The sequence below is a fragment of the Uncinocarpus reesii genome, genomic scaffold (assembly GCF_000003515.1).
Source record: "Uncinocarpus reesii 1704 scaffold_3 genomic scaffold, whole genome shotgun sequence".
NCBI classification, from domain to species: domain Eukaryota; kingdom Fungi; phylum Ascomycota; class Eurotiomycetes; order Onygenales; family Onygenaceae; genus Uncinocarpus; species Uncinocarpus reesii.
In genome coordinates, this window is record NW_003052498.1 from 2,397,016 (window position 1) to 2,422,851 (window position 25,836).

At 50.5% G+C, this 25,836-nt stretch overlaps 9 protein-coding genes across 9 annotated transcripts; 6 read left to right on the top strand and 3 right to left on the bottom strand.

Moving 5' to 3' along the window:
• Window positions 1-268: 268 nt before the first annotated feature.
• UREG_05597 (uncharacterized protein) lies at window positions 269-1,181 on the top strand (the record flags this gene model as incomplete). Its single annotated transcript, XM_002584862.1, has 4 exons — window positions 269-312; window positions 381-495; window positions 572-774; window positions 806-1,181. The coding sequence occupies 4 exons, from the start codon at window positions 269-271 to the stop codon at window positions 1,179-1,181; spliced, it is 738 nt and encodes a 245-aa protein (XP_002584908.1).
• Window positions 1,182-3,255: 2,074 nt separating this feature from the next.
• Window positions 3,256-4,440, top strand: UREG_05598 (uncharacterized protein; the record flags this gene model as incomplete). The annotated part of the gene is made up of 3 exons (XM_002584863.1): window positions 3,256-3,326; window positions 3,810-3,853; window positions 4,211-4,440. The coding sequence occupies 3 exons, from the start codon at window positions 3,256-3,258 to the stop codon at window positions 4,438-4,440; spliced, it is 345 nt and encodes a 114-aa protein (XP_002584909.1).
• Window positions 4,441-7,151: 2,711 nt separating this feature from the next.
• UREG_05599 (uncharacterized protein) lies at window positions 7,152-8,105 on the top strand (the record flags this gene model as incomplete). Its single annotated transcript, XM_002584864.1, has 2 exons — window positions 7,152-7,179; window positions 7,342-8,105. 2 exons carry the CDS (start codon window positions 7,152-7,154, stop codon window positions 8,103-8,105), a joined length of 792 nt encoding a protein of 263 aa, XP_002584910.1.
• A 1,789-nt stretch (window positions 8,106-9,894) lies between these two features.
• Window positions 9,895-10,785, top strand: UREG_05600 (uncharacterized protein; the record flags this gene model as incomplete). The annotated part of the gene is made up of 3 exons (XM_002584865.1): window positions 9,895-10,242; window positions 10,307-10,578; window positions 10,650-10,785. 3 exons carry the CDS (start codon window positions 9,895-9,897, stop codon window positions 10,783-10,785), a joined length of 756 nt encoding a protein of 251 aa, XP_002584911.1.
• Window positions 10,786-11,771: 986 nt separating this feature from the next.
• Window positions 11,772-15,366, bottom strand: UREG_05601 (uncharacterized protein; the record flags this gene model as incomplete). Its single annotated transcript, XM_002584866.1, has 5 exons — window positions 11,772-11,896; window positions 11,955-12,209; window positions 12,267-13,593; window positions 13,755-14,668; window positions 14,736-15,366. 5 exons carry the CDS (start codon window positions 15,364-15,366, stop codon window positions 11,772-11,774), a joined length of 3,252 nt encoding a protein of 1,083 aa, XP_002584912.1.
• A 3,054-nt stretch (window positions 15,367-18,420) lies between these two features.
• On the bottom strand, window positions 18,421-19,192 carry UREG_05602 (uncharacterized protein; the record flags this gene model as incomplete). Its single annotated transcript, XM_002584867.1, has 2 exons — window positions 18,421-18,717; window positions 18,779-19,192. The coding sequence occupies 2 exons, from the start codon at window positions 19,190-19,192 to the stop codon at window positions 18,421-18,423; spliced, it is 711 nt and encodes a 236-aa protein (XP_002584913.1).
• An 876-nt stretch (window positions 19,193-20,068) lies between these two features.
• Window positions 20,069-21,325, top strand: UREG_05603 (uncharacterized protein; the record flags this gene model as incomplete). The annotated part of the gene is made up of 5 exons (XM_002584868.1): window positions 20,069-20,418; window positions 20,482-20,587; window positions 20,724-20,786; window positions 20,841-21,076; window positions 21,139-21,325. The coding sequence occupies 5 exons, from the start codon at window positions 20,069-20,071 to the stop codon at window positions 21,323-21,325; spliced, it is 942 nt and encodes a 313-aa protein (XP_002584914.1).
• A 536-nt stretch (window positions 21,326-21,861) lies between these two features.
• On the bottom strand, window positions 21,862-23,462 carry UREG_05604 (uncharacterized protein; the record flags this gene model as incomplete). Its single annotated transcript, XM_002584869.1, has 2 exons — window positions 21,862-21,951; window positions 21,972-23,462. The coding sequence occupies 2 exons, from the start codon at window positions 23,460-23,462 to the stop codon at window positions 21,862-21,864; spliced, it is 1,581 nt and encodes a 526-aa protein (XP_002584915.1).
• Window positions 23,463-24,479: 1,017 nt separating this feature from the next.
• UREG_05605 (uncharacterized protein) lies at window positions 24,480-25,712 on the top strand (the record flags this gene model as incomplete). Its single annotated transcript, XM_002584870.1, has 2 exons — window positions 24,480-24,753; window positions 25,177-25,712. 2 exons carry the CDS (start codon window positions 24,480-24,482, stop codon window positions 25,710-25,712), a joined length of 810 nt encoding a protein of 269 aa, XP_002584916.1.
• Between the last annotated feature and the right edge of the window lie 124 nt (window positions 25,713-25,836).

A 25,836-nucleotide genomic window follows, 5' to 3' on the forward strand; every position in this document is an offset into this window, starting at 1 on the left:
AGGAGAGTGACGCAGCGAACAGCAAGAAACACTTCGACGGAGGAGCAGGACGGCACTGGGGAGATTTCCCAGGACAACGGCACAGAGGCAGTGGAGACGTGCTTGTAGTCTAGCAGCAAGACGAGTTGGTTAGCCCGGCAGACAAGAGGAGTGGGATGTTGTGTCTAGCGTGCCTCTCTGGTCTGGATGCCCGTTGAAAGTCCCTGGACTCCCTGCTCATCACCAGCAAAAGGAAAAACGCAGCCGCCTCCTTGCTGCCGGCGTCGCCATGCCAATGAGAGTTGCTGTGGCGGGCCAGACGAGTGCCAGCCGGTCTGTGATAGATTGCATTCGAACGGTTAAGGTTTCTGGACGGTCACATCAAACTGCAACTGATCCAGGCCTCTGCCCTCGCCGGCTCCTGATATTATGCTGGATATCCTCTACGATTACTTTACGCGAGAACAGGTGATGAGACGGCTGTTCGCCATTTCCGCTGCCAAGCTGTTGTTCCGTGTGGGTTTGAATCGCCTCCAACAGTCCATCTGTTCGTCGTCGTTCATTTCTTGTGCTGATCGTGATCTCGTCCCAGGTTTCCATCCTCGACCCGCTGGCTAAGGCTTTTAGGCGCAGTCGCTCTGGGGCCTCGGGGACCAAACAGTCTTGCCATCGTGCTCCATCGTGCTCCATCGTGCTCCATCGTTCCCCATCGCAACCAGAGTTTTTACCGGGGAGAAAAGGGGCCCAGGAAGAGGCAAATCATAATAGGATTTTAACCCTCGAAAGTGATACCATGTCGGTTTGGAAAACAGCCGATATGACATAGGCATCGGGTGCCAGTCTCCGTGACTGATTATTATTTGCCTCCCTTTCCTCTGCTTTCCGCGCTCAATCGAGATCACCTTTTCAGCCGCGCTCGTCTCTCCCAGGTTCCCGTCTCGACTCCACTTGGAACAGAGACCGTTTGTCGACTACTTGAGTCCGCGCTCGAGTCCAAGAGCGACCTCCAGGTCGGGTTCAAGATTGAATTTTCCCTGCAACAGGGGTCTCCCCTGTCATGTCAACCGCGCGTTCAGTGGAAAGAATACGCCACCTCTCCACTTTCCGATCACCTTCCGGTCGTTGCTCTTGAGCTCCTGTCGACAGGGGAGGTTTCACCTCGGGCGTCTTGGGGAGGGCAGTTTATGCATCATCGTGCATGAGAAAAATGCCTGTGAAAAACTGGATGGCCTGTCCAACCGCCAAACGGTTTGCATTCCGCGCTCACCTTGCTTTTTTTTTCTTTTGCCCTTTTCTCCCTGGTTCTGCATCCTTCCTGTTTCCCTGCGAGAATCCCAGCCAACAGCTCGTTTTGTGCGCACGTGTCTGATTTCTTCATTATCCCTTGCTCTTCTTCCTAGGGAGAGTCGTTGCAGAAGAAGCTACGGTGTGATAAGCAATAAAGGCTGCACATCCTGCATAGCCGAACTCGAGCTACCCATGCATTTGACTGCAGATGAAGGACAGAGACGAACCCAGATTGTGCAAAAGCAGCAAAGAATCAGACCAATCCACGGCCCTCGCTGCAGGAGGCCCAGGTGCTGGCTGCCGACTCCGGTGAGAAGCTCTGGCCGCTGTTCGCCCAATGACTAGGAGGCAAAAGACGGTCATGGCTCTGGTTAAACCTTCGTAACGCTTAGCGCATCGCACAAGTGTTGGAGCTGTCACTTTTCTCAGGGAGATATATCGCCAGTAAGACAAATAAGTACATTGTTGTTTCTCCCGCAATCAATCCATTTTCTCATTATTGAATTGGGATGAACAATGAAAACAGTCTGCCGGAGCCCTTGGATATCAACCTGAATGGGACCCTTGCTGTCGTCCACTGTCTTCCTTTGAACAGCGCGTTGCTCCACAGGGACGGTTCCAAATCAATAGTAACAGAGCGTCCTGAATATTTCCAGGAAAAGTAAATCCTCTCGGAGTTTTGATCGACGACCTTTTTTTTCTTTCTTTCGCGAAATTAGGCCCAGAACCTCATCCCCAAAGCAACAACCCCGTATCGAAAGTTCAACGGCCTGGCAGCTCATCCTTTTCCCCTCCCTGGCGCGGGAGTGTTCCCTCGGCAGTCCCACAGCTTCAGGGACTATCTAGCTGTTCTGATCAAAGCAGTTCGTTCTCAAACTATCGTTTTCGCCATCACGCAGATAAGCAAAATCTTAATATGTCTTCACCCGGAACTTGAAGTGCCACTGATGCGGGGGACGATCTCAGCACGCCTCGCCCGTCGATCATCCTCGTCCCCATCCCAACCAGCAGGAACCTTTTTCCCTTGTTGATGGACAATCATCATCTTTGAGAGGTCCTCGTGGATGATGCCGCTCGTCCACCATGTCCCCAATGCGGTTGCTCCAGCACCTGCGTATACGAGAAAAGGACAATTGATTGTTGAGAGAAAGTATTGACAACGTGGGCCTGAAGTCCCTTTTCTCTGAGCGGAAAACGTGGGACTCTGTGTATACGACTACAGAGAGAATCCTTTGGAATAGGGTATGGGCACGTTTTGGCCGCAGGAAATACTGTGTCTGCTCCCTGCCGCCGGTCTGATAACGGCTGTCAAACCGGATTGTCATTCGAGAATGGCGTGTCGGGTTCTGGTCTCGTTACTATTATTAATGCTGCTGTCCCCCATCGCCGTGGTGCAGACATCTGGACTGTTCATCCTGCTTCCGGATATACCTGTCACAGTGTCACCGTCATCCAGAGTTTGGTGCAGAGCTTCTCGATGATCGGAACAGCTTCCCCTGGTTTTGTACGACCTTGGGACGGGGCCTGAATCGATAGTGGACGCTGGAACGTTCCGAACCGAGTTTACAAATCGAGTCTTTGCCTGTTCCTGAATTCGATGTCCAATAACAGCTCCCCCACAATATCAACTTGATCTTGACATGCACAATGGATATGGCCCTGGAAGGCTTTGCCCTTGCAGAGTGAATTTCAACTACTCCGTTTGGAAAATCCTTCAATTCACTCCGCTGCTCATCAATGCAGCGAGAAGCTATCTCTGAAAGCATATGTAAGATGGTTCCAGGCGATAGCTTCCGCTTTCTGCTATTCGATACAGTGACTTGGAACAATATGAAAGTCAAGTGATCGTGTGCTTGAGCCTTCACTTGAAAGCTATATAAGGCCTCAACTCAGCCTCTTTCTTTTCATTCTCCTTCCATTATAAGAAGGCCTTTACTGGCCGTTCTAGATCATATTTATTAGCAAAGTTCACCTATCAAAGATAATAACATGTCTATATGGCAATTGATCCCTTTGGTAGAAGAATTCTACTTCTTCGGCACTACTTCATTTCGCTCCTAGTGCGTGATATATTGAATCCTAGATGACCGAGGACAGTCATCACGGAGCACACCGCAAAATCCCACGAGGACGCCATATATTAGGGGCTGAGTGATTTAGAGAAAGAAATCAAATGTCCTAACTATACTATTGAATTGGGAATATGATAATACAGGCAATCGGCGATGAGAAATAACTGGACATGAAATTAGGTGGGTGTGAAGCATCTGCAAACTAGCACCAACCGATCATTTCTGGGGCTCAAAGTGAGGTCTTCTGCTCCAGACCCAGGTTATCAAGAGATTGACGACGTCTCAGATGTCTACAAAACAGCTTCGATTTTCCAACTTGCGCGATGATGATTAAAACCGGGGCACCCGGGAACCCAAGTCACCCTATGACATATCCAGTTCTACGGAGTACATAAGACATATACGGAGTGCCCACCGCCTCTCCTGCCTACCGGCCCTCAAAAGCTTCATTTGACTACTCTTCCTGAACAGTCGGCCGAGAAAGTCTCTTGGAAGAAGCTCCTCAGCGTATGATGGTATGTCCTCTTAGGTAGGTCACGACATCCTCCCTTCGAAATTTGTGGAATCTCCGTGTTGACACAAAATACCATCCTAGACAATTAACGCCGATCTTAGCGGAGAGCGAGATAAAAATCCCGTACAACTGGCCCTTGACAATACAAGCGAATCGGCGAAAACGAAGTCTCATTATAAAGAAATGAGAGCCAGTGGACAGCTCTGAAATCTGAAGCCGCGTATGAGGAGTTGTCGGGAACACTATCCGGCGGTGAAGTCGAGCGGCATAATAATCATTCTGTAACCAACCAGGCCAAGCATATCAACTAGTGGATATCGGAGATGGCTCAACAGTAGGTTGGGCCATGTCGCTCAAGGTGACCGTGATGAGCTCCAACCGCTCATTGCCGAGAGCAACTGGCCTACGGCCCTGGTGCGCAGCCAGAGAGCTAGGGCAGCGGCTCTCAGTAGTGTCGCGAGGCGTCAAGCGCAGCAGGCTACCCACTCTGGTGAGAGTGTCGGTGATGCAAGTGGTCGACGGTCCATCATTCCCTCAAAACCCGAGAAACGAGATCGAAATTCGCAACACGGTTCTACTCAGCGTTAAGGGAAAGAAATCCGTCGCACACAACATTATAAACAACAAGAACCGCAAGGCAAAGCATGCGTTCTTCGTACGTAAAATGCCATATTGATTCAGTCTCGTGGGCGTACAAAGATGCATCCCTGTGTTGCTTGTCGCGGTGGCCCAGGGCTCCGTCCATTCCCAGAGTGCTGCCAGTTCCCAGGCCACTTTGGTGGAGCATGCGGAAACTGCAAGTGGTGTGACCACACTGCCTGCTGCTCCATACGGGATCCTGACAATATGAGTGGCAATCATTGAGGTAGAGGCAGCTCAGCAACACAGGCCCAGGGTCAAATTGCCGATGGTTCAACACCATCAAATGCAATTGTTATCATTTAGCTTCTCTGGTACATATGAAGCTTTCCTTTTGCAGAAAGAGGAGGATTCCATTCGTATGAGCTTGATAGGTAGATAACCTGAGCAGCAGCTTGCACCTCTATGTGGTGTTCAGGACCAGTAGCCATTATATATGGTGAAGCAAAGCAAGCCTATATAGAATCTACTACTACTACATGGCAGAGCCTAAATCTCCACGAACTCCCTCCGGCAAGCGGGTCAGCCCAACATCCAGCCGCAAAACGAAGTCCAGCCACAAATAGTTATATATTTCTGCCAGTCATCGTGTGGATCTCAGATGAACGCCGTGATTGTGTACACGCGTGGCTCTCTGGAAAGTGAACCTTGTTCCTCTTGCGCAAAAGGCAACGGGCCCTTTTTGCAATGCGTCACGGCCGTGAGTCCATCGGGACTCGAGATAGGAAAGGGGGCATGTGCGTCGTGCATCTGGCCCAACTCGCCACATCTTTGTTCCCTTCACGCCGATACAAAGCGTAACCCTGCTCTCGACGACGAATCCGCGCAGACACCGTCCCGTGTCCTCCCTTGGAACAGGGCGTCATAGAGGGTGAGAAATCCCGTCTTAATACTGAGCTCGCCAAAGCTGTTCAAAAGGTGTAAGATCTGCGAGCCCTAATTTCCTTTGATGATAACTAAATGAGAACACGAAGCTCGGCCTGATCATGATCGCCACGCTCACGCCGGAAGCCAAAGGGTGCGAGTGGGCCGGAGTTCAGTCCTATTCAGACGTTAAGAAACATCAAACACAGCCTTGTCGGGTTTTTAGATTGCCGTGAGACCTGTCATATGGATCTGTGGATCCAAGGTGCCATAGGGACCGACCAGCCGTTCGGATGACCGTTAGGTCAGTTGACCAGCTAACAAATCCAGGGATATGCGCTCTTGGGAGGGAGTTGGATTTGAGGCCCTAGTCCATGGACTTGGGTGTTTTTGGTGAAACCGGAATGGAATTGGGGGACAAAGGAACTCGCTCTCCATGTGTAGTCCGAAATATGGCTGTCTGCGAATAAGCGGGAGAGGACAAGGCAATTTGCCTTGGGAGGACTCTTGTAAAATAAGCCCAAATTTCTTGTCTCTTCATAACCCGGGTGCCATGACAGGATCAGACATCAAATGAACTCCTTGAACATCATGATTAGACCAAGATTCCTTAAGAATGGCCTTGTTTGGCATATACTCCATAAGGCAGACGGCAGCACTCGTTGGATCAGGAACCACGGTGTCAATCATGACATAAGAAGCAGTAGGAAGCTGTCTGTCCGCTCAGGGGTAGCAACCAGGGACCCTTGCTAGAATTCGGCTCCTGACCTCGGCGACAGCAGCATGAAACACTGCCCATCGGACCTAGGCCCAACGTGTTCAGTCCAAGAACTGGAAAATGCCAGCTTGTGAATGGGGCTGTTCTCGGGCCCAAGCTGTAGAGCTTCCATGTGGCAGGAATGAGAGCCGGCTGTATGACTGGATCTGGAAGTTCATGTGCATGATCAACTTCTCCCGTAAGGATCCCTGGTGTCTAACGCGGCAAATAGCTCTGGCGCTGTCTCGAGAGAAAAGAAAGAGTTGATAGCCTGCCGTTGGAAAGGGGCGAAGTGAAATGGCCAAACCCCCAAGTCCGCAATTCTTGGAGTAGTTTCCAAAAGGTGTTGCATGAGCTGCCGTCCCGCCATTATTTATCACCGCTGGCTTTGACCAGTGTTTTCATCCTGTGGCATGTCCAGTAGTTGATGGAAGGCAAGAAGAGAGAAACCATGCGCAGCACAATATTGAAACTTGCCAACAGCCGATGCGTCTGGCTAAGGGAAACAACATCCATGATTTGATACTGACAACCCTATGCGAACGGCCACTGCATCCGCTGCAATAACTCAATTTGAGAGTTGAATCGTTTCTCCTTTTTGCTCTGCTTCTCTCGAGGATGCCCGAATCTTCATGGACACTGAATGGTCTAGCGAAACGGACCGAGCTTAAGAAAGCCTTTCCCAGCCAATCCCTTCTAATCCCGCCTGGATCGCTTCTCGATTCCTCAAAGAGATCCAAGCAACCTCATGTGTCTCGCACGCCGGGCTTGCGCCCAAGGGCGTCATTGGCTTTGCGACCATTTCCTGCCTCGTATTGAGCACCGCAAAAGAAACGGACTCAGCGCATTGTGAAGACACGGCAAGGGCATGAAAAAGTGATGGAGCGATGAGATCTGCAGAGAGATATCGGCTGGCTGGGCTGAAGCCGGGGAGCTCCAAAGCCTTTTCCGCAGGGAGAGAGATGGGAAGAGATTTGAAAGGAGGCCATGTCACAGTGGAATCACATTTATTCGACAGGCTCCTTGATGAAAACACGCGATGAGCGTTGAGAGAAGAGAGAGCTATAGTCTAAGCTAATAGCAACCGTTACTCCATCAGGAGCGTGTCCTTCGCCCCTCCCACTGTTCTTTCATGATACCCAGCTATCCATGGCGCCTGGAATGCCGAGGGAGAACGGGCCCCAGAGCCCGCTGAAACGAATCCTAACTGCCCTGGATCGCGAGGAGAGAGGCCATCCTCCCCATCCCACCACCCAGCCATCACCATCCCAATGACCCGGAGGGGAAGACGAGACAAGACTCCCACACGGTAGCGTCAGCCTCCACGGCGACCTTCCGCGCGATCCCTACGTCCCTACTCCCCACCAGCGACCGACTCGCCGCATTCCGCGTGCTCACGGGAATCGACACCTCCCCGGGCTTCAGCACCTGGGAATACTTCCAGCGCTCAGCGACCAACATTGGGATCTACGCGCGCGTAGTCCGCGCAGAGAAACGTGCGGGGTTCGAGTATCGCCTCTTTTCGATCCTGATCAACTTCTGCTTGGGCCTGCAGATCATCGTGGCCGCGTCCCTGACAGCGCTGGGGGCCGGGAACGGGCCGCGTGGGCTAGTCACGGCGTTTGGGGCAATAAACACTGTCATTGCCGGGTTTCTCACTTACCTGAAGGGATCGGGGTTGCCTAACCGCAAGCGATACTACCACGGGGAGTGGACCAAGGTTCGGCAGTACATTGAGCAGCGAGAGCGGGAGTTTTGTCTTGAAGGATGCGAGTTGGATCTGGAGGAGGAGGTTGCGAAGATTGACAGGATGTACGAGGATGTGCGGGCGGAGATCGAGGCGAATACCCCTGATAACTATGCGAGCGTGCGAGATGCGAGGAACAGAACGAAGCCGGTCGCGCCACGGCCAGAGGATGAGCTACCGTCACGAAGAGAGGAACGGGTAGGGCAAGGGCTGAGAAGAGCATCGGACGTCAAGTCCCTGGGCTAGTAATCCCAGTTTCAACTTGTATAAAAGTCTGCTGCTATGGAGGCATATAGATGATATGCCGTCGAAATCAAAAACTTGATATATACCCTTGCTTCCAAACCACGAATGTCGTGGCCCTTACCTTTCCATGGAGCCGTTTTTGGCGCTTGTATGTCAACTGAATGAAGCAGAGTTTTCATGTCTTTTTTGTTCTGTTGTCCACAAAACCGGCTTTCATCTAGTCTTGCTTGAGTTTGCTGGGCGTGAACCAGAATAATCCACCGGCACGCACTTGTCAGCTAGGAAGTGAAGTTCAGCCAGCTCTAGACAACAACATGGAGTCTGATGCAAGAGCTAACATTGACGGAATCCTTACAGGCATCAACTCAACTCATTGCCTAGACTCAGAAAAGATTGCAGAGCTGAGAGCAACATCAGCTGGCAGATTTTCAACTGAGAGGTTTCCAGTTGGTTTCTGTGATTACATGCAGCTGCAACAGAAGTTACCAGGGAATGGCTACAGGGTATTAGAGATATTCTCAATGGAGCCACGGGCAATGAATTCGAGCATATCGGGACTACAGGTGAGCCAAACCCTCGTTTTAATTTTGATTGGCTTTATGCTGTTGCGGAGAGATTTGCCAATCTGACATATATCACTAGATTCTTGCCTTGATGATGAATTCAATGGTAGTGAGAAGGCTCCCAACAAGGGTCCTTGTCAAGGAGGACAGCAGTTCCCACTAGTTGCTGTGACTGCCACTGCCTCTGAGAGAAGCACAAATGTGATGGCTTCAGGGTTCTGAAGGACATACTAGGCTGGTGATTGTGATTGATATCAATGAAGAAAAGTCAGGAAAGCACACCAAAACAACTGACTGGGGTCTCTCAAGAAATGAACTTGATCAGCTTGATATAAGTTATCTGATCTTGCCAAACATATCCTACAATAGCACAAAGATAATGATATTGTGCTGGTTGGGGAGCTTGAAGCAGTATTTTATCTCTGCTACCATGACCAGCATTCACAGAAAGTGCGGAAATGTGATTCTTCTCTTAATAAACTGGTGCCAGGGTGTTTATTATTGCAAAAGGAACTGGGACACCTTGTGCGTGGACATCATTTCCCATTCCTATTCCAGGAATTATCAGCCAGGATGCAGAGGTCCCTACACACGCACAAGCTCAGAGGAGCATCTCTTAAAGCTAAGGAGAAATGGAGGGAGAAGAAGATCATTTCTGACCCAGAGAAATCAGTGCATGAGACATGAGTTTACCGCCCAATGCTTCATTAATCACCTCTCCAATTGGAATCAAGGACGGTAGACCAGTCATCATATTTGTACCATGGATCAAAGGAACGCCGTTGCGGCACGAGATGTTTAAAGATAATAGATCTCTGGAATGATGTGAGGATTGTTATATTCTTCCATCTCACAATGACTTGTTGATATTAAATTAAAAATAGATTCTTTTCCACTTTTTCCCAAACACGTCTGCCCCGGTCCAGGCTGCACGCCAATCACACATCGGACTAGCCGTGAAATAACGCCTCCAACTAGCTGGTAGATTAGGCCGTTCAAGGGGCGGTTTTTCTCTGCCACCGCAGCCTGCGACGCTGGACTCCTAGTTAGTCTCGTAAAAATGCACTGGATGTGAAGCGGACGTCTTCTTTTGCTCTCTCTCTTTCTCTCTCTTCTCCATCCCCAAGTCGCTCGTTTGCCTGCCTCTCCTTTTTTTCCCATATCATCTCGATCCATCTCACCGACCAGTATCCCCTCCTTTTAAAACAACTTCCAAGTCGTCGATCATGGCCACTCCCCCAGCGCCTCCAGCGCCCTCGCACCAGCCCGCAACTTCCCCTCCGCCAGCCCCAGCGGCGCCCGCAAACCCAGACACCATCACCTTCACCGTCAACCCCCGCACGCTGTCCATGGACGAAAAGGCGCACGGCGTCCCGGTGAGCGCGGTGAATCCCATCAGCGTGCGGCCGGTGCAGAACAAGGTCGTCGCGCCCATCGGCGTCTCCGTCGCCCAGGCCGTCATTCTGGTGTCCAGCTTCGTCGCGACCGTCCTGCTGGGCGTGAGCCATTCAAAAGAGACGAGCAATGAGAATGGGTACTATTCCTATGGATATTCGCTGGTTCCCATCGTGCCGGTATGGCTGTTTTTTTTCTTTTTTTCCCTTTCCTGGCTGGACACTTGGATCTAATCACAAACAGATTGCCCTCGGTGCGCTGTGGTCGCTCATCTCGCTACTGCTCAACCACCCGTGTAAAGTACGCGTCCATCCGGCCTTTTACGTCGCCTTTGACCTGCTTCTGTGGCTCTCAATCCTCGCCATTTCATCATGCGTCATCGTGCTTCTCTCGGATAGACGAAGCTATGCCTGCACCTACCGATCCTACCGTGACAGCGACAGCAGATGCGAAGCGGTCCTGCTGGAGACTTGGGGCCTGCAAGTCGCTGCCAACGCCCTTGGATTATTAAGCGGGTAAGTTGTTCTTCCTTTTTTTTTTTTTGAAGAGTTTCATTTTAATATGGTGGCTAAAATCCGCTTTTTAGGCTTACGCATTTTGGTGTTTTCGTCTGGGGCTGCAGAATGGTTCACAAGACCAACGCCCATGCGAGGTTTGAAGTGTCCATCAACATGAACGGTATCAACAATGGCCAGGGTTCGGCACCGGTTGTCTATGCTTGAAACAGGCGTCTTTTCTTTTCTCAGTGGAACGCACTCTGCAATTTTGTTGCAATACTGATATAGTATCAAGAGCAAGAGAGAGAGACCTATGTTACGATATCATAATGTCTAATCCAACCACAATACCCCTATTTGCACATGATATCAACTCGAGTAGAAAAGGATTAGGTCTAAACTTTCACATTGATCCCATTTCAGGATTGTACCGTAGTTCAGCACCGCACTTGAATTAGGTCTAAGTTATTATTCTAATAAGTGGACACAATTTTGCTCCTGTAGCATAGGAGACTCTCAGCTCACTAGATGGCGGGTATTTGAGAATAGACGGATTCAAAAAAAAAAAGGGCCAGCAATACAATCAACTCGAAATGGAAAAAAACAAGAACCCGCATTCAAGAAAGCCCATCCAGTGATAGTGAGACGATAAAGAGCTGATAACCGGGGAGATCCAACCAGAATAAAACACAACAACAATGACCTGCAATTAATTAGATATTACCATTTTTCCTCCTTTCCCAGATATGGGGGCGTTTGATCCAAGTCCCCGCCCTTTTTGTTTTTTTGATATTTCATCCGGCCCAAATCCCATAAATTAAGTAATGCCTGTGCCGCGAAACCCAAGAAAAAAGAGTACAAGAAAAAGTAGCTTCATCATCGCATCAAGAATGGGGAAAAAAAAAAAGAACACGTCTCGTACAAGCCCCCAAGAAGAGTCAGGTATGTCCAAACCAAAACCAACCAAACCGCAAGGAGAGAATAAGGGCAAAACATATGTTCAGTTCATGCAAACAGAGAAAGGGGGAATATTCTTAGAGAGTTAGGGATCACTTCGGAGTATGCATCACAAAGCAAGGAGGTGGAAAAATTCAGGGTTGAGATTTAGGGAGAGAGATAAACTTGATTTTGGGCTGAAAAGAAATCATAGACCGAAGCGGTCAAGTATTAGAAAGAGATTGTCATGGTGTGTTCAAGATTCGTTGCGGAATTTATTGTCCGTTGGCCATTCGAGAAACGGGCTTTCTTTTGGAGTTGTTGGCAGTTTTTGGTATCCTGGGCACGCCTTGAATCATCCGGGGTTCTTTCATGTAATTCGGGTCGAGTTTGGCAGGCGCTAATACACAGAACATGTCAATTTTGTATCCAGCAATTGGGAACGCTATCACTCTCACCTCTGGTGACAACGCTCTTCCAGTCTCCAGAGACCGACATCTCTCGCCGGCTGCTCGGAGGAAAAGACGAAGCACTTGCCGACCGCCAAAGGTGATTTGAAGTATCCGTCAAGAAGTCGGTGGTCATCCTGCCGGAAAATATGGATGACCTACCGCGATTTCGTTTGGAAAGGATGATTTCGTCGAATAGGATGATTTTCGGGTTTTTCGCCCTGGGGTCAACACTTTCGCGCTCTGCGATAAACTCATTGAAACCTAATACCGCAATGAGCTTAAAAATTTACGACATACCGTGAGATCGAAAAAACTCACCTTGGGTCTGTTGGAGCACAGACATATACTCAGCATGCTCATGTGGAAGGCTCTTGAGGAACGCATCCATCTGAAAACTATACGTCATTCCCGCTTTCTTTTTATCTCCCGTCGCAGGGCGCATGAACTTCTTGTAGGTATAGAGTAGGCTTGCGAAGCATCGAACAAATGCTGCTCGGATCTGATCTGGGTGGAAAGCTACCGGGCACACCAAACATATATGCGACGCACAACGGCCGTGGACAATCAATTTACAGCCAGAGCATCTGTACATTGCATCTTCGGCTTTTTCATCGCATATTGAGCAAATGCACTTGTCATCCATCTGTTGTAGCTGTAAACAATGGCCTTCTACTAGCGTACTGCCCACCGGGTTTCGTAGAGGCTGCTGGAATGCATGTGGCATGATGGTCGAGGCGGCAATTGTGGACTGAGCGTAGACGGACGGTGCATAGACCGAGGGGCTTGTGTCCGTGTGCAAAGTGGTCACCGACAAATTATAGGAGTGACCCAAGAACGGAACGCTTGGCCTCCGCGGAATCCCAGGTCGTCGGTCAACCGCCATCGATGAGCTTCTGCGGGACGCCGCGTCAAAATGGCCGGACCGTTTCTCACGCAGCGACGCTTGAAGAGCAATGCCAGAATCGTTTCTTGAAACCGGAGTGGAAGGCAAAGGAGGGAATTTACTTGAAGTGGGAGAAGTTTTAGGGGAGGGAGGCGTACTCGCTTTCGAGGCGGAGCTCGTAGTCGGTCGATCCTGGTTTCTCGCGAACGACACATCATTTCGAGCGTTAAGGAAGACATTGAAAATGGGAGGCGGAGGGTTGACATAAGGATCCTGACCAAAGGAGCCGGAATTCATATTGACATTCTTTGCAAGTTGAGTCGAGGGTGCCTTCGGGGTGTAGATTGATGCGATTTCAGCGGGAGCCGCATCGAAAGGGTACGTCTCAATGACATAAGCGGGCGGCCCAGGACGCACGCCGAATCGATAGAGCGGCGCTGCAAGCTGAAGTAGAGACTGTAACTTCCGGCGTTGGTGGCGAGGTAGAGGCGTGGGCCTCTGAGTACTTTCAATAACGTCCTGGTCCAGGTCCACCAGCACAAAGTCGTCAGACGGAAGTTCCAGGTTTTCATATCTACGCTCAACACCCACGACGTAGGGGCACGGCGCTTCGAGGGCCTGGAGGAGACGCGCAGGGAGGATAGGGATAAAAACTCCAGTCCATTGAAAAGGGAAAAGAAGCTCCGTGATTGCTCTGCTGACGAGGTTCAGCATAGCTGTATGGGATGAGAGGAGAATAATTCGTGATTCGGCAAGTAGATACTGCATGGCGGTTAGAATATCGTAGTAGATTACCATCACCTTTTCAAACTTACTTCAAAAAGAATGATTATATTAGATATGCATAGAGACGGAAGAGCCACCACAAATCGGTCTGCAAAAGATTATATCAGCTTCAGGAAATTGGGATAATCATCACATACATTTCGTGAGCTTGGTAGTTCATTGTCAGCCTCTTTGCGAGCAAACAGACGCAATTCTCGAACGGCAATTTCCACCTGGGTTTTGGAGGAGAGCGGGCTGAACGCTTCCACGCACAAGTTGACGACATACCTCTCCAGAGGCTGCCATCTCCCTACCCTGGGTGAGGTTGGAGGAACCCTCACAACGGCGCCGTCCATCATGGGAACTGCAATGGATTTCAACCATTCTTTCCAAAAGGTTGTCATTGACGCATCTCGGCCAAGGATTCCGTAGGCACGGGGAATCCAGAAGCCGGTATCGCCATCAGTTAGGCCATCTATTTTAGAGGCGGCACCATGGCGTACTGGGCGTAGTAAATCGGCCATTAGTCCAATCTTCTCCTCCACAGCACTGATTTCATCTTCTAGCTCATCTCTCGCTGCAGAGCCTGAAGGCACGGTTGGAAGCTGGGCAAGTAGTCTCGATAGTTTCGCTCGCTCTAATCCTAACCTTTCGCCTAGGCTGGCTGCAAGCTCCCGTTCTTCCTCCGTCATATTATCCCGTCTCCATTCCTCGCATCGCTTCTCCAACTCGTCAGCTGCTTTATTGCTAAGTGGAATCCAGATGATAATGCAAACGCCGTAGAGTTTGGACCCGTCACCACCAGTCATTGCAAAACCATGCCACGTAGAACGGGGTCGTTGATCTGAAGAGACGATATTGATATCGTTTGGAAATGCGAACATTGGCACGTAGTCAGGAAACTTCCCTCTTCGGTGGCCTTCATCGGGTGCACCTTTTGGCGGGTATCTATCAAGGAGGACCGGTTCGAATCGGCGTTTGAGAGGATGCATATTCGGTGATATTTCGAGGGGTTGGGGGGTTGGTATTACCGAATTGTAGTTGCTCAGTCGCCTTGACGTTCGTATAGATGCTACAGTGCCTCCAGTCAGCTCAAAGAAACGGGGTGTAGATGCGAATTGGCCCTGCGGATAACCCACATTGACGAGCTAGAGACGGTTGTCTTTTCATGCTGCTCATGTCGCGGAATGACATATGCCTTCGCACGCTACCAATTCCCGATTTTAGAGGGTTGGGGCTGATATCCTCCGCCACAATCTTCTGTGTTTTCGGTCGAGGTCTCGTCGGCTTGGGGACGACGGCGCCGGCGGTAAGACTGAGATCGCTGAGAAAGGAATCGCGCTCCGCCGCAAACTTCAATAAAGCTTTATCAAAATCGGCGTCGTTTAGGAACGAAGGCCCGTTGGAAGAGCCCTTGATGGTCAAGCTGCTTCGATTACTCTGGGGCGTGTTGTTCGAATCGCTGAAGTCCACCAATAACGATTGATAAGAGAGCCTCCTGTCGTCTGTGGGTTTAAACGATAGGTGCTGGTACGAGTTTCGATTCGACGGCGGCTGAGACGAGTCTGCCGCCAGGGCATGCTCTTCCTCCTCTGCATCCGCATCTTCTTCAATTGTATCCGTCCTGGGGATCGCCTGGGCGCGAGAGTTGTTGTAGTCCTCGCCCTGCTTCAGGAATATGTCGTATATCTCCGATCCGTCGACGCCAGCAATCCAGAAAAAGTCAGCGAGAGGGGCTGAGTGAGGGTCGACGCCGGACAGGGGCGCCATGATGTGCAATGGTCGAGGTGCCTCAGGCACAGAGTGGAAAAAGGATGTTGGGCGGTTCAGAAGTGCGATCCCCCGCACCCCAAGCTCATAGCACCGAAAGGGCGAGAACGGTCAACTCATCTGGCGGCGTCCGAGCTTCAAGGAGGGAGAGCTCACTAGCCGACGGTGGGACTGAGGAGGATCGCTTGGGGAGAGAAAAACGGCGGGTTGGGAGGACGGACAAGACGACCTGACGAGGTCCAGATAAGGATCGCGGTTGGCGGCCCCTAATAATGATGCTCTTTAGTTCGCTGCAGGAAGCAGAGCGTTGCACGCCCGCATGGAGAGAATAATGCACCTGTTAGGGGGTGGCTGACCCGCTGCGTTGCGCTTGTTGCAATCGGCGTCGAGTTAGCTGCGTGTGTGGGAGCTTGTTGGCGATGCTCCAAGCTGGTTGGTGGCCCCTCTTTCGGCTGCCGTGGATGTTCGCTCTGGCGTCCCAAGACGGATGGCCTCAGCCTGCGATGGACGAGCGCGGAAAGATATTATATCCAGTCGTGATGGGTGTTTGTTACAGTCCAGGTTCACGCCGCACAGATGTTTCACCAGGTCCCCCCAGGCCCGTTTTGTCTCCGTGGGAACAATCATGAGAGCACGCGGATTGTCCCCTGGGCAAAGCACAAACAATCTGATAATCAGACACAGCCCGCTCTCTCCAGCGCTGGCTCGGCTTCAGCTCTACAGAAAGAGTTGCTGTGACCAGGCCTTGGGACTCTACAGTGTACACGCAGGCGGAGACCAGTCGACGGAGGACATGGCTGTCAATGGTCATTAATATCTCGCAATTGTACAGGACCTTCAAGAGGATCTACACAGGACCGTGCCAGTCGCACAGGATCAAGCCGTGCCCTGACCATCACGGCAGACGTTGGCTCACCCCGTCCGTCGATTTCGAATATTGACCTGCTCGCGCGAGAGTCAGCTCAAACATCGGCAGGGATACATGCTTCGTTTATCGAGTTGGGTGGAGACATGGTCGATGATCCCTCCTCCATGGATCATGGATCCACGGCCTTCAGTACAACATCAACACAAAATCACCCATCGCTTCGGCGCAGAGGTCCCGTCGCTGAGAGAGATTTTCACCTGCGCGACACCCAGGAGTCTATCTGGGATGATCATCACTCCGGTAACTCTGCTTCTGAGCAAGACGGGTGGTTCCGGAGTCTACTAGTGAATATCTGCAAAGGATGCTGCTGATGCCATTCACTATTATTCCTTCCGGGATCCTCGTCCTGCGCCATGTGGGCTTTTCAGTTTCACTGTTTCCAGAAAATAAAAAATGTCGCGCATTTCGTACCCCATATCTTGAGTCTTGAGGGCCATCCTGTCGAAATCTCAAAGACGGTCTAAGTAATGATGTCCAGCATTGTGAAACCGTTTGAGAAAAGCCGGCGCGAAAAGGGGATCATGATTGGCATCACAGCGTCCCGGTTGACCTGCATTATTTGCAGCCACGACTGAATAGCGACCCTCGAGCGCTGCAGGGGCCAAATGGCAAAAGGAGTCGAAAAAGCCGGCAGTGTACGACAGGAGCCAAAGGGAACGAAGGCGCCCTCAAGGGATCCCGGGCGTACAGGCAAGCCTAGCCCAAGGCAAAGATCGAAATCACCCAACAACTTCACAACAAGCCGCCGGACGGCTGTGTACCTGCATGATGTTGTCCTGGCTGGATTTGTTAGCTGCGAGATGGGTTGCATTTTGTCTCAGTTGATCTGAAACAAACGACCACTGCCCTACGGAAAGGTTTTTCTAAATACTCTTTAGCTAACTCTCAGGGTTATCTGTAGTAGCCTTTCTCATCTCCAAGAGGTAGTTAATCTCTTCTGTGCCGTTCATTCTATCAGAGTGATGCGCCCAGGTCCTTCACCAAGCTGCTTGACAAATCATCCAAATTAAAAAGCCCGAGGATATTTAGCAAGGAGTGGGATTTCCAAATAATATGCAAGCATATTGCCATCTCTGGTCACTTACTAATTTTTCCCTTATCTCTCATTTCTGGGGAATTGGGCCTGGCCGACTCTATCCACCATCGTCTCGGCTAAGACGAACCGAAGAAATCTGATGCAAACGCAAAAAAGGTGCGAGGGGATCGGATATTTTTTCACTTTTAGACGCATTGATTCTTCCTCGCTCGAAACGCTAAAAGGATCGCCGCCGAGCATGTGAGAAAGAGTCGTTTTTTCGCAAGCTCTCCGTCTTAACATCAGAGTATCTTTTTGATGGACGGTGGAACAAATATGGAGAAGAATGATAGCCTCAATAAGAATATTACTCCGTAATAATAATAGGCAACAGTGCCTCTCGCACAACGCATTATATGGAAGCGCCTTCAATCTCCCCTCTTGAGAGGACTGTGCACGCTCAACCCCGGATGTTTGGATAGAAAAAGGCTGAATCCCTGCTATCAAATCTCTTTGGTGGTTTTGATCCAATGAATTGCCGAATTACCCCTGGGGAAGATTGGAGAAACGACTGAAACAATGGAGAGCCAAAATTCCAGCCCTAAGGACTTGCATAAACGATGTCAGGGACCTTTTTTTTTCCCTACGAGATTGGACCAAGCCTCAAGGACAAATAATCTAAAAGGACGGAGTAGATTGCGATGATACTACTGAGTTTCTACAAAGCCACGTACCCTTCAACCCTTGGGTCCTTTCGTTAGCATATCCAGGTTCCATGAATGAGCTCGCAACGAGCGGCGGTTCGTATTCCCGAATCATCGCCATTATCATATCTTCTCCAGAATACGGAGCACTGCCGTGGTGAAACCCCACTCCGCATTGCATGAATCAGGACATCTGGCCCAGAATTCCTTCATTATTCTTGGGCACACCCGAATTTGCCCCCTTGCTTCTCTCGATACCTTGGCAAGGATACACACGCTGATTCACGTGAATATGAGGTACTCTAACGCTTGAAGAGTTGCCGAATGGAGACGACCTCAAGGACTGGCGAAATTCCTAGCACATCCACCGCGTTATGTTCGGTGATGCGGGGCATGGAAAAGAAGAATCACCTCTTTTTGGTCATCAGGTTACCAGTGGTCAAAAATCCTCGGTCGCCCAAGGCACCGCGCCATTCCAGAGACAGCTGACCGAGAGTAGTACGCCCTTCTCGATTCATATCTTTCTGCAAGTTCTCGAGCCCATCTTGCTGGCCATGTTCCTGTTCAACAAGGAACGCAATCTGTAGAACGTCCCGGGGACTCAGGGTGGGCGAATTTCCCTTTTGAGCTTCGGAAGGGTCAAAGTCCCAATTGAGCGATCGAGACTTGAAAGGCGGCCTTGGATTTAGAGTAATAGTCTGCATCTAGTGTTAGCGAGCCGGCCCCAGCTTCCAAGCCCATGGCCATGAACTGGAAATAACAAACCCCAAGAGTGATGATTCCGTCACCAACGTTCTCAAGCTGCGCCTCGAGCGCGAATCTGTATAGTTTTGTTTTACCATATGGTCCTAAAGTCCGATTATCCACTTCGTGCGGGGGTAGTTCGGTAGCTTTGGTCCGTACATTCAAGCATGGTTGCGCGATGAATTGATACAACTTTCGAAATGTGCGAACCCTCCCCCCGGAAGCTTGGACCACTCCATGGGTATCAAGGCTCTGGGTAGTCATTGTCTCTGTATAGCTGATGTTGACAGCAAGAACATGGTTCCCTTCCTCCTTCAGATCAAAACGAACAATCTTTTGAACAGATTCCACTTGCGTAATTCCCCCAGAGCGAGCATCGTCGGTGTCTGTTGACGGATAAAGCTCAAGCGACACGGCCTGGGATGGTGTTTGCATCTCTGCACCTATTCGTATGGAGCTAACCACGCGAGCAGTTCCTTCGTCTAGAAGTTCATTGTTGGCGGATAATGAGCACGAGAACGTCTCGCCGACATAAGCTGACCCAAACGTGGGAGGGAGCGCAAGCTTCACCCCAGAGTAGATTTAGCGAGATCCTCATAGATGCTCAACTGTGTCCTCGCTCACATTGGGACTTAGGATGAACTGTTTATCTGCTGCTTCTGAAGCATAGCTCAAGGAGGGTTGGACCGGAATTTTGGCAAATTCTTCGGGAAGAGGGTACTGGTATGAGAGCGAGGGCCGGGAAAGGCTACATAGATCGTGGTTAGCCTTGGGGAGCCAGGCAGACAGGCGTAGCATATAACCCACCGCAGGACTAGAATTGATCAGCTCATCGTTCCCCGCGAGGGGCGACTGGGACCCATACCTTTTAGCGAGACGGAATGAGGCTCTTTCGGGCCATCGGCAGCTGAGACAGCTCTCGAACGAGCCATGGATAGTTAACCTATACGAGAATGAATCTCAAAGCAGAGTGTTGTATCACAACGCGAGCAGTTGGATCAAGTCCGTCCAGCAGCACCAAAGGAGTAGATTGGATCAAGATAAGATAAGATCATCACATGACTGCGTGTCGCTCAGGTGACGTCCTCGTTAACAATTCATATCGCGATTGAAGCGGTTAAGAAGGCCCGTTGCGAAATCTGTCCTGGATCCGTATAATATTTGCTCTTTCGGAGGGCTTTGTCGTTTCAAATTGGTATTTCCTAATAGTTACCTCTGTACGCAGCCATCTCACCACTTATCCCCACCATTTCAACCTAAACGAGCACCATTTTCCACAGTATATCCCGAGCTGAGCATCAATCATCTGTTATGCCGCATGGCAACTATTCCTGGCTGGTCACCCGGTCGGCCGCTATGCGTGCTGTGAGCCAGAGCGGGCCTGGGAAAAGAAAGCGGGAAGCAAATGCAGAGACCGCGGAGTCGACCGCAGGTACCACCCCGACAAAGACGAAAAGAGCTCGCACTGCTGGCCGGGGCGAAGCTGCTTCTGATGTCAATGTAACCCCTACGCGCAAGCGAAAGGGCACCCGGTCGACACCACGCAAGCAAGGCGTCGACGATGACATTGAAGTTGTCCAGGAGGAAAAGAGGCTTCGGCCCTTTAGGAAAAAGGCCCCTCAAACATATCTTACAAAACTCGCCAGAGCCACTACACAGAGGTAAGTACCATTTACCCTCGTTTAAGTTCTTCCAAGGCTCAGGCACTGACACTGGTGGTTCAGAATGTTTGTCGTGAAGAGGCAACGGGAGGAGACCACGGACGGCCTGGAGGAAAGCGTGCACATCGTGGGCACCACCGGCAATGTCTATAAAGTTGTGATCGGGAAGGTACCTTCCTGCAGTTGCCCAGACGCGCTCAAGGGTAACCAGTGCAAACACATCGTTTATGTGGGTGGCCGGTTTGGACCAAGTTTATATTCTTATATGGAAAGAAAAATGCCTCTAACAGCACTCGATGGCACAGGTCCTATGTAATGTCCTAAAAGTCAAAGATTACCTACAGTATCAGCTTGCCTTTCTCTCCTCCGTGAGTAGCGGTTACCCCAAGATCGGAAATTGTTTATGTGCTGATTCCATCTAGGAACTGTGCGACATCTTCGACAATGCCCCGCTCAGCCCGGTAGAAAGTGCCTCCAATGATGGCCAGGGAAAGCGAAAGCCTATCGATGGCGATTGTCCTATTTGCTTCATGGAGTTCGATGCTGCCAACGATGAGGTCGTATGGTGCAAAGCCGCGTGTGGGAACAATATACACAAAGCCTGCTTCCAGCAGTGGGTGGCTAGCCAGGCCGGAAAGGAAGTTCGCTGCGTTTATTGGTTAGTTGATCTTTGCATCCCTTTTCAAACGGCGTAAACGGAATCGTACTCACTCTTTATAGTCGGTCGCCCTGGGAGGGTGACAAGCCTGATATACAATCCCTCTTAGAGACCGCCACAGTCAGCGAGGAGGGCTATCTCAATGTCGCAGGCGGCATGGGTTTATCCCAAGAACGGGGTAGGCATACCTCTCTGTATACTCCCTTCCTGTTCTTCTTGCTTTGGCTTTATATCGGCATTTTTTCGTGAAGATGTTTTGACTCATATGCGTGACACAGATTATTCAACATATCATCAACCCTGGGTGCGCCGACGATTGTATCCCTCCTATTAGGTTAGAACGGGCGGATCCATTCTTGGAAGCAATACGGTCGGGTCCGGGTACAACCCAAAACCTTGGGAAATCACATGGGTTTGCATTGGCGTTATCCACCCGGGCATTTTGGGCTTCTTGTTTGGAATGGCTGGATGCACATCAGCCAACAGAGCCGGCAAGCGGGACTGGGCGATGGCGTTATAATGTTGGCATTGCCGAAAGCTTTCATTATTCCTTAGTGACGTTTCTACAGCGAGGGGGAATTTTATTGAGCCTTTCGAACCTCAGTTTGTCCGTTCATGCTTTTTCTCGCCCCTACAAAAGAAGTCGACATCAGGCGTAGCATCCAGATGACTACTCACCCTATGGCAGCCCTGATTTATCCAAAGGCGCCTCGTAGATGAACCGAGGTTAGTAATTTGGAAAAATGGAGCGAAAATGGAACGTTTGTTGGGTATAGCTAAATCACTCATGCCCCAGACCCAACCCGGTCTATAACTCCGTGCTCCAAGTGCATCTCCATTTCTACTCCTGACGATGCAAAACCCTCTTCCCATCCCTGATTACAGCAGAACTTACGCCCTCCTCACCGGTCATCCACGTCGGGATCCTTTCTACATCTACGACGCCCAACTCCGCAAGCTGCTGGAAACCGGATATAACATCGGAGCCAGAGAATGTAAGTGAAATGGTGGGCTCCGTACTGCTTCCAGTTTTGTGGGTTGGGGAGGAGGGCGTAATGGGGTCGAGTAGGCGGATCTCGAGTTTTTCGATTGACGGGTTTTTGGGAGTCGCGGCTATGCTTGGAGTAGGAGAAGTTAAGGGTGGCGTCGTCAGGGGCTGACGACCTGTACTGTTGGTTCCAAAGCGGGTGAGAATGGTTCTCTGTCGCTTCCGTTTCGCTGCGGAATCTGACTGATCGAGTTCGGATTGTGGTCCCCTTTTTGCTGATACTGGTATTTGGGACATATTTGCTTTCTGGCTGGCCGGATCTTCTTTCAAACTTGTAGCGAAATCGTGTACTGGGACCGAACTTGACAGTCTTGGGTCAAGCGGGCTTTGTTCGACAACCGCATCTGCAAAGACAGTAAAAGCGCCGTTGGCAGCATTTGTCCTCCATGGACCGCGAAGAGTCAGGAGTGTGTGAAGGCTTTTGGTCGTTAGTGACGTTGGTTTAAGAGATAGGCGTTGCTGCGGGCGGGACAATGCTTTGGGGATGGCGTCCATAACAATGCGCCTGAGCGTCTGGGTATCTGTCATTAGAAAAGACTGGGATGTTGAGAATGTCGCGGCGCTGCGCACAGCGGGTATTGAAAATAGTGAAGAGTAAATGTAGGGTGAGCTGTCGGGGAACGCGAGATATATGAGCCTCGAGGCGTCAGTGAAGACATGGGCGGATTGCCTTGGGTATTGATACGGTGAATCGATAATGAAGATTCGAACAAAGGTTAACGGGAGACTGTTGGAGCGTGAGAGGTAGTAATGCGCCTTGACGAGCGGTGATATGTTGGTTTGGATGGATTTTAAAAACGTTGCACCGTGAAATTGCGGTAAGGGATTTATCGACTCGGCGCCGTCGTCGTTGTCCTTGCGTCGTGAAGTGTTTTTTGATCTAGCAGGGACAAGCTGTAGCGCAGTCCATCGGTGGCCAGAAGCAGGGTGGTCTTCGATGTATCGAATGTCGGCCATGGCAAGCTGACGGAGCGTTAACCCATGCCGCCAGTCCCCCTCTAGTATGCGATCAACCACCTCTCTTTTACCCCCCTTGCGCTCCAGAAAGCTGGCATAGATGTCTCTCAGTTCGTCAATCGAGGCCGCAGGCTCGTAGGGATTGGCGTCATCGTCCTCGTCTCCCTCAGCAGCCTTCCGTCGCTTTCTGGCATCGTGGAGTAGATATGGGCGACAAGCCGGTGCATTCCTATCATCGAGCCATTGGGAGACGAGGGAGAGCAGAGATGGTCTAGAAAGCCTCCCCAATGATTTGAGGAGGGAGGATGCGGTTGACGGGATGCGGAAGGTATCAGGGAGGCTGGCTGCGGACGGGGCGAGAATAGAGGAACGACGCTCCATGGGTCGATACTATGCTAATAGTTTAACCAAGCACCGTCCTCCTTGGGCTCTGCGACTCGACGCTGATCGAATGCTTCTCACCATCATCATCCCGTCGCGAGTTGCTTCAAAACCGCGCCAAGGTAAACAGTAGATCGGTCACGTGGAGATAAGATTAGATCAGAGCAAACAGCACAACCCAGCCAAACAGGGCAAACACCTGCTAGCTATGAGATTACATAATATATCCAACAGTGAATACCGAAGAGCCGCCTGCTCTGCTTCTTCCATTTTGCTATCGCGAGTCCATCGGGGGGATTTTTACTTGTTTGGGAGTCTATAAAAAGCCAATGATGTCAGAAGACAGTTGACGAGTTAATCCAGCTGGGAATTATTAATCACTGCCAAAAAGTGGTTCCGAGGTTTTCTCGTCTGTCCCCGGTTTCGGCAGCAGAGCGGAACCCGTTATTAATCAACCAGAAAAGCAAGCTGGTTCAGGCCGAGGGAGAAGAGGGGAGACACTCAGGACGATTCATGTCCAATCTCGACTTGTGAAATGGTCTCTGTCCGGAGAGCGCGGATACCAGCACTGCAGGAGCTGGAATCTGGATCTTTCAGTGTAGTTAGTTGGTTAGATATTTAGTCAGCGCAGGGAGGGGAAGACTGAAAGAATGCAAGCAGCTGGCTCATCCCATAGTTATTTGCCGCACTCTGATTAACTTTTACCACCAAACCAACCCACTCTCTCAGTCTCTCTCTTACACTCATCCTCATCTTGACCTGCAGTCGGTTGGCTTCTCTCATTGCCTAAAAGCGCTGTTGGGGTCTCAATTCCCGGCTATCCCGGTCCTTCTGTGTGACAATCTCACCATTGTTGCCTGATAGATACAACTGCCATTGCCCTGTCCACTCACTTGCGGCTTTGGCTGCTCACAAATCCCCCTCTCGTTACCCTCGACAGCCTGGATCCTAGCGGCGGCACTCTCCTACATTGGGAGTGAGGTTCGACTGCGCGGACGCGGTTCCAAATCCATTGCCATGTCCGGCTACAACGGGCGTCGTGCCCCCAACTTTTCTCAGTACTTGAGTGACTTGAACACAGTACCATCGCCCTACGACCAAGCTGTGCAGGAGGACCGAGAGATTTTCGACGTTGATGCTGAATTGGCTCTCTTTACGAATGCCGAGTTTCTCGATTTTGACTCCAAAGGGGATATGTCAGGTCGTGTACCAGTCACCGCCCTAGGGGAGGACCAACACAACCCAGAATCAACCTCGAATCAAGATGTCAAATATCTAGACATGCTGAATGGTATGTTGTGATTATGGTTCTTGAAAATCATCAATGCATTGCTTTCACTCCGTCTTCATTGGATCACGGATGCACTTTATTGCATTGCTCGTTCTTTTGAAGCAAATCGTCAACAATCTTGTGAGCATTCCATGTTCATTCCCTTTGAGGCTCGGCTTTCATCGCATTTATCTTGTTTGCCGGAGCTCCCTTTCGTCGCATCTTTGCAAAACCCCTGGTTGGCTGTAATCTCACATGATTGATATATTGTCCTTTGCGGCAAGACGCCTCACCACCCTATGTGCTTATTCTGTACCCTTTTCTCCAAAAATGTGGCGGTGACTCATTGGCTTCTTTTGCTGTTGAGCTTCTCTGGGACCTGGAGCTGATATCAGGAAGAAACAGATTTCGATCTCCAAAATTTTCAATATTATCCGGCTCCAGTGGCTCCAGTCCAAGCTGCCGCATATTCAACCGTTTCGCAGCAACCCGCAAATCACGGAAATAACGTCACAGCTGCGCCTATTCAACCCGTATTCAACACATCCGCCCCACCACAAGTCCAGCCCAGGATACAGCCCACAACGAGCGCAGGGGCCAAGCGAAAACAAGACACTTCTTCTCTCGACGACGCCGCTCGGCAAGCCCAGGAAGAAGATAAAAGGCGCCGAAACACAGCCGCCAGCGCTCGATTCCGCGTCAAGAAGAAGGAAAGGGAGAAGAACCTTGAACGCACCGTCAAGGACGTCACCACCAAAAATGCCGCTCTCGAAGCTCGCATAAGCCAACTTGAGTTGGAGAACCGGTGGCTCAAAAACCTGATCACCGAGAAAAACGGCTCCGCACTTACTGACGGCGATATTTCGGGCATGTTCACCAAGTTTCAGGAGAGCAAGGAAGGGGCCACCGTTACTCAACAGCAACAGGGAGGTCAAGAAGTAAAAGCCGAAGCTACCACAGCGGAAACCAGAGCTTCGTGATAACTCTGGCTTCTCTCCTTTTCTCCCTTTTCATCCCCTTAATGCTACGAATACGAGTCGATGAATTATGCCGCCTTCCAAAAATAATAATTTCTCCAAACGAATGCCAATCCTCGCCCCTTGT